Raw genomic sequence first — 20136 nt, forward strand, 5'->3', positions numbered from 1 at the left:
GTCTATGATGAGAGAGTGGTTTCTGGTGGATATTTTCTCCTGCCACTCCCTTTTTCCATAGGTACTCAATGTTATGCCTTGGCATGTGGGTTTAACCATATGGGGTGACATGAAGGAAAATGTACTACTGGTAGGTTGAGGACGTGTTTAAATAAGGGCAGGCTTGGGTTGCAGTAGATCTTCTCCAATAGCTTGCCTGTTGCAATTACCCTCCTGATGTGGGGGACAAGGGGGAGAAAATGTTGCTCAGACTGGGAGCCAGGAGAAGCGAGTTTGTTGATAAGTACCTGTGACGATGCACATTGTTGAGTTGACAAATTTGGTGTGGGCAAAATTGTACCATACTGACATGCAGTATTCTGAATTTGAGTACGTGATGGCAAGAGCAGAGGTCTTTAGGGTCTTGGCCTGTGATCCCCATTAGGTACCAGCCAGTTTACTGAGGAGGTTATTATGGGTTTCAATTTTTTCTGCAGTAGGGGAGTGGGACTAATTGGATGGCTCTTTCAAAGAGGAGAGTGGGAGAGGAGGACACTGGGACAGGCACTTAGCAACAGCTAGAGGAGGGTGTGAGAAGAGGACTCCGAGCCAGGCAGCAACAGCTGGAGGAGGGTGTGAGAAGAGGACTCCGAGCCAGGCAGCAACAGCTAGAGGAGGGTGTGAGAAGAGGACTCCGAGCCAGGCAGTCAGCAGCACCTAGCATCAAATATCACAGGAGAAACATATTCATTGGTTGGTGAGAAACTGCTGTTTTGGAGTTGAGAAGTGGCTGAGAATTAGAAAAACGCATTATTTTTAAAAGAAGGGGCTATTTACATTTAAGTAAGAAACACTAGCAATAGGGAAGTAAAGTTAAGTCAAGGCCAGGTAAAATAAAGTTGCATAATGAAACCAAAGTAAAATAAAGTTATCGCAAGGGAAATAAATTGAAGCCATGGCAGAGCAGCTCAGCCACGTGAATTGCATGTCCTGGAATATTGTGGGAAGTTGTGAACACTACCAGTGTCCTAAATGACCAAATGGGCAGGAAGTGTCACCAGCCAAAGAACCTTGAGCTCTGGGTTCCAGAGCTCGAGCGGTGGCTGGAGTCACTGTGGCGCATCCGTGAGGCTGAAAGCTACGTGGAAAGCACGTTCAGAGAGGTAGTCATACCGCAGCTTAGGAACCTGGAGGCAGAAAGGGAATGGGTGACTACTAGGCAATCCAGGAAAATTAGGCACAGAGTGCAGGAGTCCCCTGGTGTCCCGCTCACCAATCGGTTTTCCACTGTGGATAGTTGTGAAAGCATTGGTTCCTCGGAGGAGTGCAGTCAGAGCCAAGTTTGCGGCACCACAAGCAGCAGTGCTGTACAGGAGGGGAAGAGTAGTAGTAATAGGGGATTCGTTAATTAGGGGATCAGACAGGCGTTTCTGTGGCCATAGGTGTAACTCCAGGATGGTATTTTGCCTCCCTGGTGCCAGGATCAAGGATGCCATGGACTGGCTGCAGGACATTCTTCTGGGGGAAGGTGATCAGCCAGAAGTCGTGGTCCACATTGGTACCAATGACTTAGGTAGGAAAGGGGATGAGGTCCTGAAAGGACCTTAGGGAGCTAGGAAGGAGATTGAAAAGCAGGACATCTAAAGCAGTAATCTCAGGATTACTTCCAGTCCCACATGCAAGCAAGTATAGAAATAGGAGAGTGGTAAGCCTGTGGAATTCATTACCACAGAAAGTAGTTGAGGCCAAAACATTGTATGTAAGGAGTTAGATATAGCTCTTGGAGTGAAAGGGATCAAAGAATATGGGGAGAAAGCAGGAGCAGGCTATTGAGTTAGATGATCAGCCATGATCATAATGAAAGGCGGAGCAGGCTCGAGGGTCGAATGGCCTACTCCTGCTCCTATTTTCCATGTTTCTATGAAAAGGTAGAGTCTATCAGAGAAATACATGGTAACTTGTGAGTTGATGTAGAAGATGTGGGCAGGGTTCTCAATAAGTATTTGTCTCTGTCTTTACTAAGAAGGGATGATGCAGGCTTTCTAGTTAGTTAAAGAGGAGGAGTGTAATTATTAGATGCAATAAGCATAGTGAGAGAGGAAGTCCTGAAGGTATGGCATTCTTCATGGTGGATAAATCACCAGGGCCGATGGAATGTACCCCACTACCCTGCGCGCGCACCCCCCCCCCCACCCCCACCACCACCCAAACAACCCCACATCTTTTGGGAAAGCTACTAGTATCTGCTGCTGACACTAAGGGAGACTGGCCATGTAGCGAGGGACTGCCAAGCCTGCCAGTACCAGTGGAACTGTGTTCTCCAGCCCTCAGGAGAGGAAGTGTAGGTAGGACTGGCAGATGTGGGTATTTTATCTTCCAAAAATAATTTACAATCAAACATCATTTGCACAGATAAGTGGAAAATAATTTTATTGAACCACGGACCCCTCCCGTCACATTATCTAACATTTGGCTGAGACATTGAACCGAGACTCCTGCCTTCCTGCCTGTCTTCTCTGCGGAATGTAATAGATCCCGTGACCACTATTACAAAGAAGAGCAGGAGGTTCTTCCCTTGTGCTGGCCAATATTTATCCCTCCCAGAAGGAAAAGACAGTTTGACCAGTACTCTAATTTTCCAGTTTTTACTGGTGTTCCATTTTAAGGTATACAAGACTAGTTCAGACTAGTATTTTTATTTCCTAGTTTTTACTGTTTTTTCCTTCTGGGTCAGCCATTGTATTTACTGAATTCTCTAAATATATTCCAGAACATGTACAAATGACAACAACTTAAATTTCTTAAAATACTTTCAGCATGATAAATCATCCCAAAAAGTTTCAGAGAGCTGGTGGGAAAAGTGTTGGGGGAGGTGTGTGAGGGTGGGGTGGAAGGGAGAGGCTAGAGGACGTAAAGGAGATTGGCATTGGAAGATCAAGAGGCTCTGTATCTGGAACCAGGGCAGAAGGTAAAGAAATTGATCTGATAAACACAAGACTGACAAAACTTACACTTCATGATCTTCCATTGGGAACCTCCTTTTTTATGAAGATAGCCAGACTGCGTAACTCCTCCCGGCATGGTCAGGAGGTTCTGAGCCCCGATTGCTCGCATTGGGACTGGCCAGTTCTCCTCTACTCCAGTGGCCATTGTGCTGCAACAAATTACCAAAAAATGCTGATTAGGTATTAAATTCACACTGTCCCAAACAGGACCAATTCATTAAAGTAAGCTATTACCTCAGTTACTTAACCAGGCTTGAGGGATTACTGGATTTTGGACTTCTGTTTACATACATTTTTATTGTCATTGTGAAAGCATAGAATGATAACATTTGGCCTATCCTATCTGTTTCAGCTCTCTGCAAGAACAACTTGCCTAGGTTCCACTTCCGCCTTCTCCCTGTAGCCCTAATATTTTTTTCTCTTCAGATAATTATCCAATTGTCTTTTGAAAGCCAGAATTGAATCTGCCTCCATTCCAGATCCTGATCACTCAGTGCGCAAAAATATTTTCCTTATTTCACCTTTGGTTCTTTTGCAAATCACCTTAAATCAATGCCCTCTGGTTCTCAAACCTACTGCCAATGGGAGCCATTTTTCCCTATTTACCCTGTCAGTCCTCTCATGATTTTGAACACTTCTTTCAAAATTCCTCTTAACCTTCTCTTTAAAAACAGCCCAAGCTTCTCCAATCTATCCACCTAACTGAAATTCCTCATTCCTGGAACCATTCTCGTGAATCTTTCCTGCATGCTCTAATGCCTTCACGTCCTTCCTAAAGTGTGATGCCCAGAAATGGACACAATACTGAGGCTAAACCAGTGTTATATAAAGGTCCACCATAACTTCCCTGCTTTTGTCGCTGGAACAAAATCCTGGGACTCCCTTCTGCTAACTGCTGTTAGGCACTTTGGCTATAGCTACACCAGATGGACTGCAGCGATTTAAGATGGCAGCTCGAAGTAACAAATACTGACCTTGCCAGCGACACCCACATCCCATGAAATAATAAAAAAGTATTCTATGCTTATATTTAGAATGCCAACATATGTCATGAAAAATGCTATAACACTTAGAGAGGTGGAGAGGTTAAGGAGGGAATTGCAGAGCTTCAGCCAAGACAGCTGAAGTTATGGCCACCAATAGCGGAGCGAAAGAAAATCGGGCATGTCCAAGCGATCAAAATTGGAGGAGGGCAAATATTTGAGGGTTGCAGGGCTGGAAGAGATTACAAAGTTGGGGAGGAACAAAACCATGGAAGGATTTGAACACCAGTATGAGAATTTTAAAATCGTGGCATTGCCAGACTGGGAAAAAATATAGATTAGCAAATACCCACTAACAGCTGAGGCACTGGGGGTATGTCAAAAAGAATTTTGACAGTTTAAACTTTCAGACTGACTTTTCATCAGAACAGACGGATGCAAGGGCTCTCACCTGAAATGCTAATTGTCTTTTCTCTTTTCAGCATCTAACTGGCCTGCTGCGTATTTGTCAGTTTTCACTTGCACGCTTTTGATGCTATGCTGTGACAAGTGGTGCTTGAAACAGTTTCTCAGTCAGATGCGCCTTCCTCCAATGTTGACATTGTCCCAATGCTGGCAAGAAAATGTTTCGAGATCTGCTGGTGACAATCAGCATTGCAATCTATTTCTGGAATTTCTTTTCGCCAAGTCTGCTTCCCATGCTTGTAATAGAGGGACTGGCAACATCACAATTTTTAAGATTTCTCCTTTTGGTTCTCAAATCCCTTGGGCTAGCCGGCTTTACCTCTGTCCGCTCCTCCAGATCTACAGCTCCCCGAGATCTCCAAGCTTGTACAGTTGGCCTGTTGTGTATTCCCGATTGTAGCGAACAGATCCCCCCCCCCACCCCACCCCCGCCAGGGTCGGAATTAAAACCGCGGTTCTCTTCGGATGAGACGGCGTAACTGTGCCATGCCTGGGGGGGTGGTGTGGGGATACGGCTGCTAGTCGGGGCTGTCCCCGTTGTTGTATCTGACCACTCTCCCGGGATGATGCTGCGCTAACGCGGGGGGACGGAATGGGACGACTTGGCTTGGCTGAAGCAGGGCTGACTCTCCGGGGCGGGGATGGGGGGTGGAATCCACTGGACCGGTTAGATGGTGCTCGACTGACTCCGGCTAAATTCAGTCCAAGTACCCTGCTGCTCGAGTGCAAGATCTAAATTAACATTGAAAAAAGTACGACTCTGTGATAGTTGACTAGTTTCAGGGATGGCGTAACCACGTCCAGCCCAGCGACAGGGAAAAGAAGAATCAGCCAAAGCTCTCAATCACTCCTCAATTCTTTAAGAAATATAACGAGGAGAAGATTGGACACAGGCATTGGCTTCACAGTTCATTTGAATCCTGATCCCAATGGTATTTTTCCTGGCAACATTGCCTCAGCGATGGGCTCGCTAGGTGCTAAACTTGCCCAGGACAAATCACAGTGCCAACAGTCAACAAGGAACCTGGAGGAATACTATTCAAAGGTCTCATCTCCTTCATAAAGATTCATGCTACTAGAAGCTGCCTGAATGCAAAACCTTGAAAGCAAGATGCAGGATACTTGTGGGGGGGAGAATCAAAATGGAGAACAGAAATCATCTGAAGTTCTTGAACTGAATGCTGAGTCCAGAAGTCTGTAAAGTGCCTAATCTGAATATGAGGTGCTGTTTCTCCAACTTGCATTGGGCTTCACTGAAACACAGTAGCAGGCTGTGGACAGAAATGTAAGCAGAAGAGCAAGATGGTGAATTGAAAGGTCATTGGAGTCATTGGAAGGCCGGGGGTCATGCTTGCGGACTGAGCAAAGGTGTTCCGCAAAGCGGTCACCCAGTCTGCTTTTGGACTTCAGTGAGAAAAATGGGAATTTGGAAGAGAATCATTGGCAATCCAAACAAAGATCGTGAATGAAGCAAGTGAAAATAAGTCCTCAAAAAGAGCGCGGGCCTTCTGTTAATTTCAACTGTTATACATGCATGACACATGGCGAAACCTTCATTTTATGCAGAGCAGGGCACTGATCTATGCTGAAGGGTTTAAGTAAATGTTCTCCAAATAAATGTTTGAACTGTATATTCAAAAAAAAATTAGCAGCCATAGCCTTCAGCTGCCTGGGCCTGACGTTCTGGAATTCGCTCCCTAAACACATTGGGTCCACAATTTTACCTGTAGACAATTGAAAACCAGCAGCAAGTAAGATGTGGAAATCTCATAAAAGGAGCAGGAGTTTTTCAACAAGCTACTTGCCCTTAACTGAACCTGCTCTCCTCAGGAATCTCTTTTTCAGCTGTTAACTGTTATTTAAAAATAAAATTCCCTCCAAAGGAGGGAACTATCCTCCTCCTCTCCTGCTTAGCCTGATTCTCACTGGCATTAAAAGCCACACCAGCGCAGATGGCCATTGCTACCACATTCCACTTGCAACCTTCTTCACAAACGAGCCTCCACGTTGATTGTTGGCACCACAAGGGACATCACAGCAGTGCCCCATCCAAGGCACTCTGGACCTCCACAGTCAACAGCTTTTGAGGAAACATTGCATCTCGAGCAGCACCAGCCGTTTCACTGAACTTCTTTTCAAATCCCTTCCAAATCTGCAGACACTTAGGAGTCCCGATTGTAGAAATCCTCCATTATTCATTCTTGGACGTGAGCTTCCCTGGCATTCAATAGCCACCTCTTGTACCACAGAGAAGCAGTTTGGTAGTGGGTCAATTTTAAGAACTGCTCCATGAAGCAGCACTGAGTGGCTTGCCTAGCCTCTTCAGAGGGCAGCTGAGAGTCAATAATATTTATCAACACCACATGGACTGCAGTGGTTCAAGAAGGTGGCTCACCACCACCTTCAAGGGCAATTAGGGATGGGCAACAAATGCTGGCCTAGCCAGCGATGCCCACATCCCATTAAAATAATGAAAAAAAAAACATTAGTATGGGACTAGAGACACACTTGGCTCCAGACTGGGTAAGGATGGCAGGTTTCTTTCCCTAAAGGACACTGGTGAACTAGTTGAGTTTTTACGACAATCCAACAGCTTCATGATCACTTAGAGCAATACCAGATTTTTATTCCAGGTTTTTTTTTGTTTTTAAACTCAATTCAAATTCACAGACTGCTATGGTGGAACTTAAACTCATGATCTCCGAATTATTAGTCCAGTCCGATCGTTAGTCAGGTAAAGTAATGACGACAGTAGCGTATCCATAAATCCTCGGCTGTGAAAAGCACAAGAAGCTGGTGACCCATCACAAGTACAATGTGCATGACTGTTGGAAAGCAACATGAACTGTGTTGACTGTGATGTCACCCATGTCAAATAGCCTGCCAGCACCTAGTGCCTAAACCCAAACACAAATAAATAATGGCCGAGAAATCAAGTTCTTCAAGAGGAGGAGAGAAAAAATGACAAGGAAATGAAATAGAAAATAGAAACTAGGAACAGGAGTAGGCCGTTTGGCCCTTTGAGCCTGCTCCGCCATTCAATATGATCATGGCTGATCCTCTATCTCAACGCCAGACTCTTGCACTCTCCCATACCCATTGATGCCTTTATAGTCCAGAAATTGATCGATTTCCTTCTTAAATATATTCAGTGACTTGGCCTACACAACCACCTGTGGTAGAGTATTCCATAGGTTCACCAAACCCTGGGTGAAGAGGTTTCTCCTCATCTCAGTCCTAAATAGTCTAACCCATACCCTGAGACTGTGACCCCTTGTTCTAGATGCCCCAGACAAAGAAAACATCATCCCTGCATCCAGTCTGTCCATTCCTGTCAGAATTTTATACATTTTAATGAGATCCCCTCTCAGTCTTCTAAACTCCAGTGAATACAGGCCTGGCCAGCCCAATTTCTCCTCATACAACAATACTGCCATCCCAGCAATCAGTCTGGTGAACCTTCGCTGCTCTCCCTCTATGGCAGGTATATCCTTTCTTAGGTAAGGAGGCCAAAACTGCACAAAATACTCCAGGTGTGGTCTCACCAAGACCTTGTACAGCTGAAGTAAGACATCTTTGCTCCTGTACTGAAGTCCTCTCACAATGAAGGCCAACATACCATTTGCCTTCTTTGCTGCTTGCTGTACCTGCATGCTTGCTGTCAGTGATTCATGTACAAGGACACCCAGGTCCCTTTGTACATCAACATTTCCCAATCTACCACCATTTAAATAATACTCTGCCATCTTGTTTTTCCTACTGAAATGTATAACTTCACACTTATCCAAGTTATACTGCATGCCATGTATTTGCCCACTCACTCAACTTGTTTAAATTGCCTTGAAGCCTCTAAACATCCTCCTCACCGCTCACATTCCCAATAAGCTTTGTGTCATCCATAAACTTGGAAATATTACACGTGGTTCCCTCATCCAAATCATTGATACATATTGTGATTCGCTGGGGACCAAGCACTGATTCCTGCAGTACCCCGCTAGTCACCGTCTGCCACTCTGAAAAAGAACCATTTATTCCCACGCTGTGTTTCCTGCCTGTTAACCAATTTTCAATCCATGCCAATATATTACCCCCAATCCCATGTGCTTTCATTTTACACACTAACCTCTTATATGGGACTTTATCAAAAGCTTTCTGAACATCCAAATACACCACATCCACTGTGATGTATCCACACTTGGAGAGACAGGGATTAATCAAGGAAAGTCAGCATGGTTTTGTTAAGGGGAGGTCATGTCTGACCAATTTGATTGAATTTTTCAGAGGTGACTAGGTGTGTAGATGAGGGCAATGCATTTGATGTAGTCTACTTGGACTTCAGCAAGGCTTTTGATAAGGTCCCGCATGGGAGACTGATAACGAAGGTAAGACCCATCCAAGGCAATTTGACAAATTGGATCCAGAATTGGCTGAGGGGCAAGAAGCAGAGGGTGATGGTCAAGGGGTGTTTTAGTGAGTGGATGCCTGTGTCCAGTGGGGTTCCGCAGGGATTGGTGTTGGGTCCCTTGCTGTTTGTGGTACATATAAACAATTTAGATTTGAATGTAGGAGGGTCAATCAGTAAGTTCGTGGATGACATGAACATTGGTGAGGTGGTAAATAGTAAGGAGGATAGCCTTAGATTACAGGAGGATATAGACGGTCTGGTCATATGGGCTGATCAGTGGCAAATGGAATTTAATCCGGATAAGTGTGAGGTGATGCACTTGGGCAGAACAAACAAGGCATGGGAATACACTATGAATGGTAGGACCCTGGGAAGTACCGAGGATCAGGGGGACCTTGGTGTGCACCTCCACCGGTCCCTTAAGGGAGCGGGACAGGTAAATAAGATGGTTAAGAAGGCATATGGGATACTTGCCTTTATTAGCTGAAGCATAGAATATAAGAGCAGGGAGGTTATGCTGGAACTGTAAAATGCTGGTTAGGTCACAGCTAGAGTATTGCATGCAGTTCTGGAATCCGCATTATAGGAAGTATGTGATTGCACTTGACAGTGCGCAGAGGAGATTTACCAGGATGTTGCCTGGGCTGGAGAGTTTTAGTTATGAGGAGAGATTGGATAGACTGGGGTTATTTTCCTTGGAGCAGGGAAGATTGAGGGGGGACATGATGGAGGTGATAAAATTATAAGGGGCATAGATAGGGTAGACAGGAAGGAATTCTTCCCCTTGGTGGAGGGATCAATAACCAGGGGGCATAGATTTAAGGTAAGGGGCAGGAGGTTTAGAGGGGATGTGAGGAAGAATTTTTTCACCCAGAGGGTGGTGGGAATCTGGAACTCACTGCCTGAAAGGATGGTGGAGGCAGAAACCCTCATAACATTTAAGAAGTATTTGGATGTGCACTTGCGATACCATTGCATACAAGGATATGGGCCTAGTGCTGGAAAATGGGATTAAAATAGTTAGGTACTTGTTTGACTGGCGCAGACTTGATGGGCTGAAGGGCTGTTTTCTGTGCTGCAGACGTCTATGGCTCTATGACATTGTTTCTCCCCTATCTATTCTGCTAGTTAAGTCCTCAAAAAACTCCATTATGTTTGGCAAACATGATTTCCCTTTGATAAATCCATGTTTACTTTGTCGAATCCTCATGATATTTTCTAAGTGTCCTGTTATCAAATCCTGCATAATGGACTCTAGCATTTTCCCTACTCTTGATTGTCTTAGCCATTTCCATTGCCACATAATAAACGATCCAAATTTATCCATGGTTTAATTCAGACACTTCTTTAACCGTGATTCATCTACAGATCCACTGAAGGCAAATGTTTTGTGAAAGTGGGCTGGATGCTCTCTGCACCATCTGGTTAGAAAGAGGAGATTGGGGTGGTGAGGGATTGCTCCTGGGGTTTGCATCCCATGAGTTTAATGACTCCTGCACTTCTCGAAATGCTGACAAAGCCTCGTCCTCCTCACGTCTAACATTGGAAGGATGATTCTCGCTGGCAATTTCGTCTAACAGCTGCACACCATTTCAGATCAGCTCTGTATTTATTTTTATTAAAAAGAACTTATGTATTTATAAATGCTGCCAGATTTCCTGACTTTCAAACTTACAGGAAGCTAGGAGGTGTGCGAGTTGGCCTATCTAGGATGTTTCGTCCTAAATCTGTAACAAATGTGTCACCAGATGCATTCCTTCACCCCACCCCCACAGACACAACTAACATCTCTTCCCAAACAGGATGTGACATGAAGCGTCAGTTCATCGGAGCATCAGGAGCTGTAGAATCCTAGGTTTCAATACCTCCCGCAGCTCTACTATCCTACAACTGGAGGGGGTTGAGGTGGTGGAAGGGGTTTAAAAATATCAAATTTGCAACCCCTTCACGATGCTTCTGCACCCGCCATTTTTATGCCAATAGTTTTCTGGGCATCCGAGTGTGCCGCACTATATTCATTAACATGATTAAAAGTCAGAGTTTTTTTATTCATTCATGGAATGTGGGCTTCTCTGGCCGAACCAGCATTTATTGCCCATCCCTTGTTACGCTTGAGAAGGTGGTGGTGAGCTGCCTTCTTGAACCCATGCAGTCCATGTGGTGTAGGTACATCCACAGTGCTGTTAGGAAGGGAGTTCTCAGATTTTGACCCAGCGACAATGAAGGAACGGCGAAATATTTCCAAGTCAGGATGGTGAGTGACTTGGAAAGGAACTTCCAAGTGGTGGTGTTCCCAAGCATCTGCTGCCCTTGTCCTTCTAGATAGTAGTGGTCGCAGCTTTGGAAGTTGCTATCCAAGGAAGATAGTGGTGAGCTACCTTCTTGAATTACAGCAGTCCATGTGGCCTAGGTACACCCACAGTCCTGTTAGGAACGAAGTTCCAGGATTTTGACCCAGCAACGGTGAAGGAATGGTAATATACTTCCAAGTCAACATGGTGAGAGACCTGGAGGGGAACTTCCAGGTGGTGCATGCATTAAACATTTTACATTAAAAAAGGAAACATGGAACACGAAAAAGACCACTGTTTCCCCTGCTCCTCTTCTAATACATCAGTAGGAGCCACCAAGTCTCCGCCCTTTCTCCTAACCTTTTGTCTTTATCCTTATCAGGTAACTTCCTTTTAAATGATGCCATGCTCAGTGCTACACATCAGAAGTCAGTAGGTCCTTGGATAGAAAGCTGTGTGTAGAGCCCAGCCTCTTCACTTTACAACACAGCATTCCCAAGAGTGACCCCAGGAAGGTCCTGTATTGTAGGAACTGGAGAAGGCCATTTAGCCCCTCAAATCTCTTGTGCCATTCATCCACTACTCCAATTAAAGTGAGTGTCAATGTTTACCTTTCATCACACTTATAATCACACAGGTCTAATCAAAACAACAGAAGTGGTGAAGCTGTCTCCAGGTTTGTGAAATTTAGTATAATTCAATATTATTCACCCAATTGGCCCAAATCTCCCAAGAATCCGAAATCAATGTCAGATTGCTGCTCTGCTCCTACTTTTCTGCACCATACCGGAGCTCTCCATTTCTGACCAGGACTTCCAATCGCAGCTTCTTCAGAAATGCAGAGCACACCGTCAATTCAACTGTTTCCTTGTAGTGCTGGATTGTCAGGGGAACTCAAGCCATTCCCCTTATTACAGCGCTAACTGCCATATTCTTGTTAGCATTGCCTAGAAAGAGACCTGTTGTCAAAGCTTTTTGTCTTGCACTCATCAGGACAGATTCTATTCCCAGCTATCCCACCACAAACCAGCATCCAATGAAGATTCTGAGCCCTTGAAAGCGCCTCTAGCTGATCTGCTGCATCCATGTTGCAGGATACCCAACGACATGGCCGATTTTCACACGTAGCACAAATATCGGGTAGCTTTGCGAGCCCTCAAGCCAATTCAGACGTACATATCTGTAAGCCCAAAGGGACTGGAATAGTCGTCCTTAACAAGCTTGAGTATAATCGACAAAATATACACCGTTCTTAATATCGGTCCAAATTCGTATCCATTAGGCCTGCCCTTAAGCATGGCTGCACAGCCTTGTTCAAAAGCAAGTTACAAAATGCTTGATGGCCTTGTGTATGAGTAATGAGCTATCTGGTAGTATATAGGATAGGATTCATTCTCACATTTCACTGTGTCCACGTATGTAGGGGCTGCCCAAAACACACAAAAGTGATGTTCCTTTACATCCTATCTTATCTACGACTGGTTCTGCACAACATGGATTGGCCAAATGGTCGAGAGAGTTTCTACAACCAGTTCTTAAGCAAGTTTTCCACATCCACAGTGAAGGATTCCTTCACCATGGAACGTATAGGACTTACATATCGACAAGCAATGCTGTGGTCTATGTGCTCATTCGACAACATTAACCTATTCATTAGTGTACCACTCAAGGAAGCCATAGACACTTGCACCACATCACTATATCATGGCGATCTGGATGTGCTGCTGTTGTCTGAACCTATATTCGCTGAATTTATGAACCCAGCAATTCACACTGTTGAGTTCAGTTTTAACTACACCATATGCCCAGATGCCCATGTGTTGCCACGGGATCCCCTCTAGGCTCAGCTCTCGCCAATATCTTCATCGGTTTCCATGACAAATGCTTCTTTGATGGAATGACCACTAACATCCTACCCCTTGCATATTTCCAATACTTGGTTGATATGTTTGCTATGCTTGAATCTGCAGCTGCATGTAAGAATTTCCTTACACACTTTAATGGGCTCCATCCTGCACTAAAATTCACCTTTGAAATGGAGCAGTCAAACAAACTTCCTCAATGTGCTGGCTGAGAAATCTGTCAATGGGTTCTCTACAACTGTCTACTGCAAGCCCATCTTCAGTGGTCAATATGCACATTAGGATTCCTACAGTTCAATGCACTGTTAGACTGCCCTTATTAGCAATCTCATAAATAAGGCCTGAGCCATTTGCTCACTGTGCAAGCCTGATGCTAAAATAGGACATATCAAATATATCTTCTAGGATGATGGCTACTCTGATATACTCTGTATATATTGTGCAAACTCATGAATGGGCCTAAGGCTGCCACTTTCACTCAAAGTGCCCAGTCTACCCCAGATTACCTTGGAAGGATGCTGCCATCAAGTCAAATGGACATGCTGCCTACCACACAAACAAGCAATATGGTATATGAATTTCAGTGCTGGTATGATTTTTAAAAAAATTCATTTATAGGATGTGGCTGTCACTGCTAGGCCAGCATTTATTGCCCACCCCTTAAATGCCCTTGAGAAAGTGGTGAGCTGCCTTCTTGAACCGCTGCAGTCCATGTAGTGTAGGTACACCCACAGTGCTGTTAGGGAGGGAGTTCCAGGATTTTGACCCAGCGACAGTGAAGGAACGGCGATGTATTTCCAAGTCAGGGTGTTCTATGACTTGGACAGGAACTTCCAGGTGGTGGTGTTCCCATGTGTCCTTCTTGATGGTAGCAGTTGTGGGCTTGAAAGGTGCTGCCTAAGCCACCTTGCTGAGTTTCTGCAGTGCATCCTATAGATGGTACACACTGCTACCACTGTGCATCAGCAGTAGAGGGCGTGAATGCTTGTGGATATGGTGCCAATCAAGCAGGCTGCTTTGTCCAGGCTGGTGTCAAGCTTCTTGAGTGTTGGAGCTGCAATCATTCAGGCAAATGGAGAGAATTCCATCACAGTCCTGACTTGTGCCCTGTAGATGATGGACAGGCTTTGGGGAGTCAGGTGGTGACTCGTCGCAGGATTCCTAGCCTCTGACCTGCTCTTGTGGCCATAGTATTCATATAGCTAGTCCAGACCAGTTTCTGGTCAATGGTAATCCCCAGGTTGTTGATAGCAGGAGATTCGGCGATGGTAATGTCAAGGGGTGATGGTTAGATTCTCTCCTGTTGGAGATGGTCATTTTCTGGCACTTGTGTGGCACAAATATTGCTTGCCACTTGTCAGCCCAAGCCTGGATATTGTCCAGGTCTTGCTGCATTTGGAAATGGTCTGCTTCGGTATCCGAGGAGTCGTGAATGGTGCTGAACATTGTGCACTCATCAGAGAACATCCCCATTTCTGACCTTATGTCGGAAGGAAGGTCATTGATGAAGCAGCTGAAGATGGTTGGGCCTAGGACACTATCCTGAGGAACTCCTGCAGTGATGTCCTGGAGCTGAGACAATTGATCTCCAACAGCCACAACCATCTTCCTTTGTGCTAGGTATGACTCCAACCAGCGGAGAGTTTTCTCCCTGATTCCCATTGACTCCAGTTTTGCTAGGGTTCCTTGATGTCACACTCGATCAAACGCCGACTTGATGTCAAGGGCAGTCGCTCTGACCTCACCACTGGAGTTCAGCTCTTTTGTCTATGTTTGAACAAGGCTGCAATGAGGTCAAAAGCTGAGTGGCAGAACCCAAACCGAGTATCAGTGAGCAGGTTATTGCTAAGCAAGTGCCGCTTGATAGCACTGTGTATAATCTCTTCCATCACTTCACTGATGATCAAGAATAGACTGATGGGGCGGTAAGTAGCCGGATTGGATTTGTCCTGCTTTGTGTGTACAAAACATACCTGGGCAAATTTCCACATTGCCTGGTGGATGGCAGTATTGTTGCTGTACTGGAACAGCTTGGCTAGAGGTGCAGCAAGTTCTGGAGCGCAAGTCTTCAGTACCATTGCCAGAATTTTGTCAGGGCCCATAGCCTTTGCAGTATCCAATGCCTTCAGCAGTTTCTTAATATCACGTGGATTGATGCTTGGTATTTAGGCTGTACTTTTCCAACGACTGGTGGATCGTATTAAACAGCATGTCCCTTCAGTTGTTCGCAACACACGAAGTACTGACCACCCCCAACCAGCCTATGCTTGCCAAACTCAGAACATATTGTCCAACATTAGATTTGATTCCACTGTTAAACAACACTTACCAAATAATCCTGATTGTGCTAAGAAATACACTGACAGCCAGTTTAAACTTATCATAGAAACATAGAGACACAGAAAATAGGGGCAGAGTAGATCATTTGGCCCTTTGAGCCTGCTCCACGATTCAATAAGATCATGTTTGATCCTCTATCCCAATGGCGTACTCCCGCTCTCTCCCCATACCCCTTGACGCCTTTAGAGTTTAGAAATCTATTTCCTGCTTAACTATATTCAGTGAGTTGGCCTCCACAGCCCTCTGTGATAGAGAATTCCACAGGTTCACCGCCCTCAAAGTGAAGAGGACCCAAGCCCTCCTGCCATCCCGGGAATCAGTCTGATGAACCTTCGCTGTATTCCCTCTATGGAAAGTATATCCTTTCTTGGGTAAGGAGATCAAAACTGCACACATTGCTCCAGGTGTGATCTCATCAGGGCCCTGCACAGCTGCAGTAAAACATTCTTGCTCCTGTACTCAAGTCCTCTCGCAATGAAGGCCAACATACCATTTGCCTTCTTAACTGCTTGCTGCACCTGCATGCTTGCTTTCAATGATCCGTGTACAAGGACACCCAGGTCCCTTTGTACATCAACATTTCCCAGTCTATCACCATAAAAATAATACTTTGCCATTCTGTTTTTCCTACTGAAATAGATAACTTCACACTTATCAACTTATACTGCATCTGCCATGTATTTGCCCACTCACTCAAATTGTCTAAAGCGCCTTGAAACTGTTTAACATCCCCGTCACCACTCATGCCCCAGCCAAATTTCGTGTCAGCAATCTTGGGAATATTACATGTGGTTCCCTCATCCAAATCTTTGATATATATTGTGAATAGCTGGGGCCCAAGCACTGATCCCTGCTGTACACCACTAGTCACTGCCTGCTCAGAAAGAGACCCATTCATTCCTACTCTGTTTCCTGTCTGCTAACCATTTCTCAATCCACACCAATATATTACCCCCAATCCCATGTGCTTTCATTTTGCACACTAGCCTCTTATGTGGGACTTTATCAAAAGCTTTCTGAAAATCCAAATACACCACATCCACTGGTTCTCCCTTATCTATTCTGCTAGTTAAGTCCTCAAAAAACTCCAGAAGGCTTGTCATCCATGATTTCCCTTTCATAAATCCACATTGACTTTGTCTAATCCTGTTGATATTTTCTAAGTGTCCTGTTATCACATCCTTTATGACAGGCTCTAGCATTTTCCCTAATACTGATGTTAGACTAACTGGTCTGTAATTCGCTGTTTTCTCCCTCCCTCCTTTTTTAAATAGTGGGGTTACACATTTTCCACCCTCCAATCTGCCAGGACTGTTCCAGAATCTACGAAATTTTGGAAGATGACAACCAATGCATCCACTATTTCCGTGGCCACCTCCTTTAGTACTCTGGCAATTTATTGGCTTTCAGTCCAATTAATTTCTCCAGCACTATTTTTTTTAGTTATATTAATTTCCTTCAATTCCTCCTTGTCACGAGACCCTTCATTCCCCAGCATTTCTGGGAAGTTATTTGTGGCCTCCTCCGTGAAGACAGGACTAAAGTAGTTGTCTAACTGATCTGCCATTTCCTTGTTCTCTATTATAAATTCTTCCATTTCAGACTGAGGGACCTACATTTGTCTTCACCAATCTTTCTCTTTTTACATATTTATAGAAGCTTTTACAGTCCGCTTTTATGTTCCTTGCAAGTTTATTCTCATATTCTATTTTTCCCTTCTTAAACAATCTCTTCATCCCTCTTTGCTGAATTCTAAACTGCTCCCAATCCTCAGGCTTGCTACTTTTTCAAGTGACCTTATATGACTCCTCTTTGGATCTAACATTATGCTTAATTTCTTTTGTTAGCCATGGTTGGGCCACTTTTCCTGTTGTGTTTCTGTGCCAGAAAGGAATGTATGACTACTGCAATGCAATGGACATTTGTTCCTTAAATAATAGCCATTTTCTATCCACTATCATGCCTTTCAATGAAGTTCCCCAATCTATCTTAGCCAACGCACACCTCATACCTTCATAGTTTCCTTTGTTTAGAATTAGGACCCTAGTTTCAGATTGGACTACTTCACTTTCTATCCTAATGAAGAATTCTATCATGTTATGGTCACTGTTCCCTAAAGGACCCTGCACAACGAGATTATTAATTAAACCCTTCTCATTGCACAGTACTGAATCTAGGATAGCCTGTTCCCTAGTTGGTTCCTCGACGTACTGGTCTAAAAAACCATCATGTACACACTCCAGGAATTCATCTGCCACAGTACAATTGCTAATTTGGTTTGCCTGGTCTATATGTAATTGAAGTTACCCATGATTACTGTAGCATCCTTGTTACATGTATCCCTAATTTCCTGTTTAATGCCATCCCCTACCTTACCACTACTGCTTGGAGGCCTTAAGACAACTCCCACTAATGTTTTCCACCTCTTGTTGCTTCTTAGCTCCACCCAGACTGATTCTACATCTAGATTTTCTGAGCCAATATCCTCTCTCACTATTGCACTGATTTCATCCTTAACTAACAATGCCACCTCACCTCCTTTTCCTTTTTGCCTGTCCTTCCTAAATATTGAGTACCCTTGGATATTCAGTTTCCAGCCTTGGTCACCCTGCAGCCATGTCTGCATAATCGGAATCATATCATACCCATTTACATCTATTTGTGCTGTTAATTTGTCTACCTTATTGCGAATGCTCCATGCATCCATACAGTGCCTTTAGATTTCTCTTTTTAACTTTTTTTACAGTCGTGTTCACTGCGTTTCTCAATTTGCCAATTCGATTCATTCCACGTGATATCAAGAAATAGCTGAAGGCACTGGAAACTGCAAAGGCACTGGACACTGCAAAGGCTATGGGCCCTGACAAGATTCCAGCAATAGGACTGAAGACTCGTACCCCAGAACTTGCTGCGCTCCTAGCCAAGCTTTTCCAGTACGGCTACAACACTGGCATCTACCGGGCTATGTGAAAAATTGCCCACGTACACAAAAAGCAGGACAAATCCAACCCCTGCCAATTACTGCCCCATCAGTCTACTCTCGATCATCAATAAATTAACGGAAGGGGTCATCAAAATGCTTTCTAGCGGCACTTGCTGAGCAATAACCTGCTCACTGACGCCCAGTTTGGGTTCCGCCAGTGCCACTCAGCTCCTGACCTCATTACAGCCTTGGCTCAAACATGGACATAAGAGCTGAGCTCCAGAGGTGAAGTGAGAGTGACTGCCCTTGACATCAAGGCAGCATTTGACTGAGTGTGGCTTCAAGGAGCGCTAACAAAGCTGGAGTCAATGGGGGACGGGGGAGCGGGGAAACTCTCCACTGATTGGAGTCATAACTAGCACAATGGAAGATGGTTGTGGTTGTTGGAGGTCAGTCATCTCAGTTCCAGGACATCACTGCAGGAGTTCCTCCGGATAGTGTCCTAGACCCAACTATCTTCAGCTGCTTCATCAATGACCTTCTTTCCATCATAAGGCCAGAAGTTTGGATGTTTGCTGATGATAGCACAATGTTCAGCACCGTTTGTGATTGCTCAGATACTGAAGCAGTCCATGTCCAAATATCCAGGCTTGGGCTGATAAGTGGCAAGTAACATTTGTGCCACACAAGTGCCAGGCAATGACCATCTCCAACAAGAGAGAAACCAACCATCGCCCCTTGATGTTCAATGGCATTACTTTTACACACTATCAACACCCATGGAGTTACCATTGACCAGAAACTTAACTGGACTGGCCATATAAATACTGTGACTACAAGAGCACGTCATAGGCTCAGAATCCTGCAATGAGTAACTCACCTCCAGACTCCCCAAAGCCTGCCAACATCTGCAAGGCACAAGTCAGGAGTGTGATGGAATACCCCCAACTTGTCTGGATGAGTGCAGCTCCCACAACACTCAAGAAGCTTGACATCATCCAGGAAAAAGCAGCCTGCTTGATTGGCACCACATCCACAAACATTCACTCCCTCCACCACCGACGCACAGTAGGAGCACTGTGTACCATCTACAAGATGCACTGCAGGAATTCACCAAGGCTCCTTAGACAGCACTTTCCAAACCCACGACTACTACCATTTAGAAGGACAAGGGCAGCATATAGATGGGAACACCGCCACCTGGAAGTTCCCCTCCAAGTCACTCACCATCCTGACTTGGAAATATGTCGCTGTTCCTTCACTGTAGCTGGATCAAGATCCTGGAACTCCCTCCCTATCAGCACAGGGGTATCTACACCGCATGGACTGCAGCAGTTCAAGAAGACAGCTGTCCACCACCTTCTCAAGGGCAACAAATGCTGGCCCAGCCAACAAAGCCCACATCCTGTGAATGAATAAAATAAAAATTTACACATGCTAGAAGCTACATATATTCACATATAGGGCCTTGTCTTTTGCAAACATGTCCACGTATTGTGCCTTTTACAAATAAACAAAAGCCTGGGGGATGGCCATTGCTTGGTTCATTCCCCATGGCAGTGCCTTGAACAAATTTGATCTGTCTGGTTTGAATTTAAAAAAAGCTTGGCAGTTATCTCTTCTCTTGCGCTTTCTCCATGGTGACGCCTCTACCAATCAGAGTCCACTTGCCAACCAATCAGCACCATCTTCTCATGCTGCGTAAATTGTTGTTCCCATTTGGATTTGGTATTCTTGCGAATCTATCCTGATGAGTGCAAGACGAAAATCATCAACAGCATATTTCTTTTTTCAGCAATATTCAAGTTCTGCACTACCAAGTGACTATTTATTATGGCAAGTGCTTACGAACACATTGAAAAGCTGGGACAGCTTTTCAGTGT

At 44.7% G+C, this 20136-nt stretch overlaps 1 protein-coding gene across 4 annotated transcripts in view; it reads right to left on the reverse strand.

Moving 5' to 3' along the window:
- LOC121277321 (SH3 domain-binding protein 2-like) overlaps nt 1-20136 on the reverse strand; it is a 131369-nt gene that overhangs the window by 70887 nt on the left and 40346 nt on the right. For all 4 annotated transcript variants that reach the window (XM_041186645.1, XM_041186641.1, XM_041186642.1 and 1 more), the window contains one exon: nt 2991-3133. In XM_041186645.1, the coding sequence (XP_041042579.1) occupies nt 2991-3133 (143 nt within the window). The remainder of the gene's footprint in view (nt 1-2990; nt 3134-20136) is intronic.

The sequence above is a fragment of the Carcharodon carcharias genome, chromosome 4 (genome assembly GCF_017639515.1).
Source record: "Carcharodon carcharias isolate sCarCar2 chromosome 4, sCarCar2.pri, whole genome shotgun sequence".
In the NCBI taxonomy this organism is placed as follows: Eukaryota; Metazoa; Chordata; class Chondrichthyes; order Lamniformes; family Lamnidae; genus Carcharodon; species Carcharodon carcharias.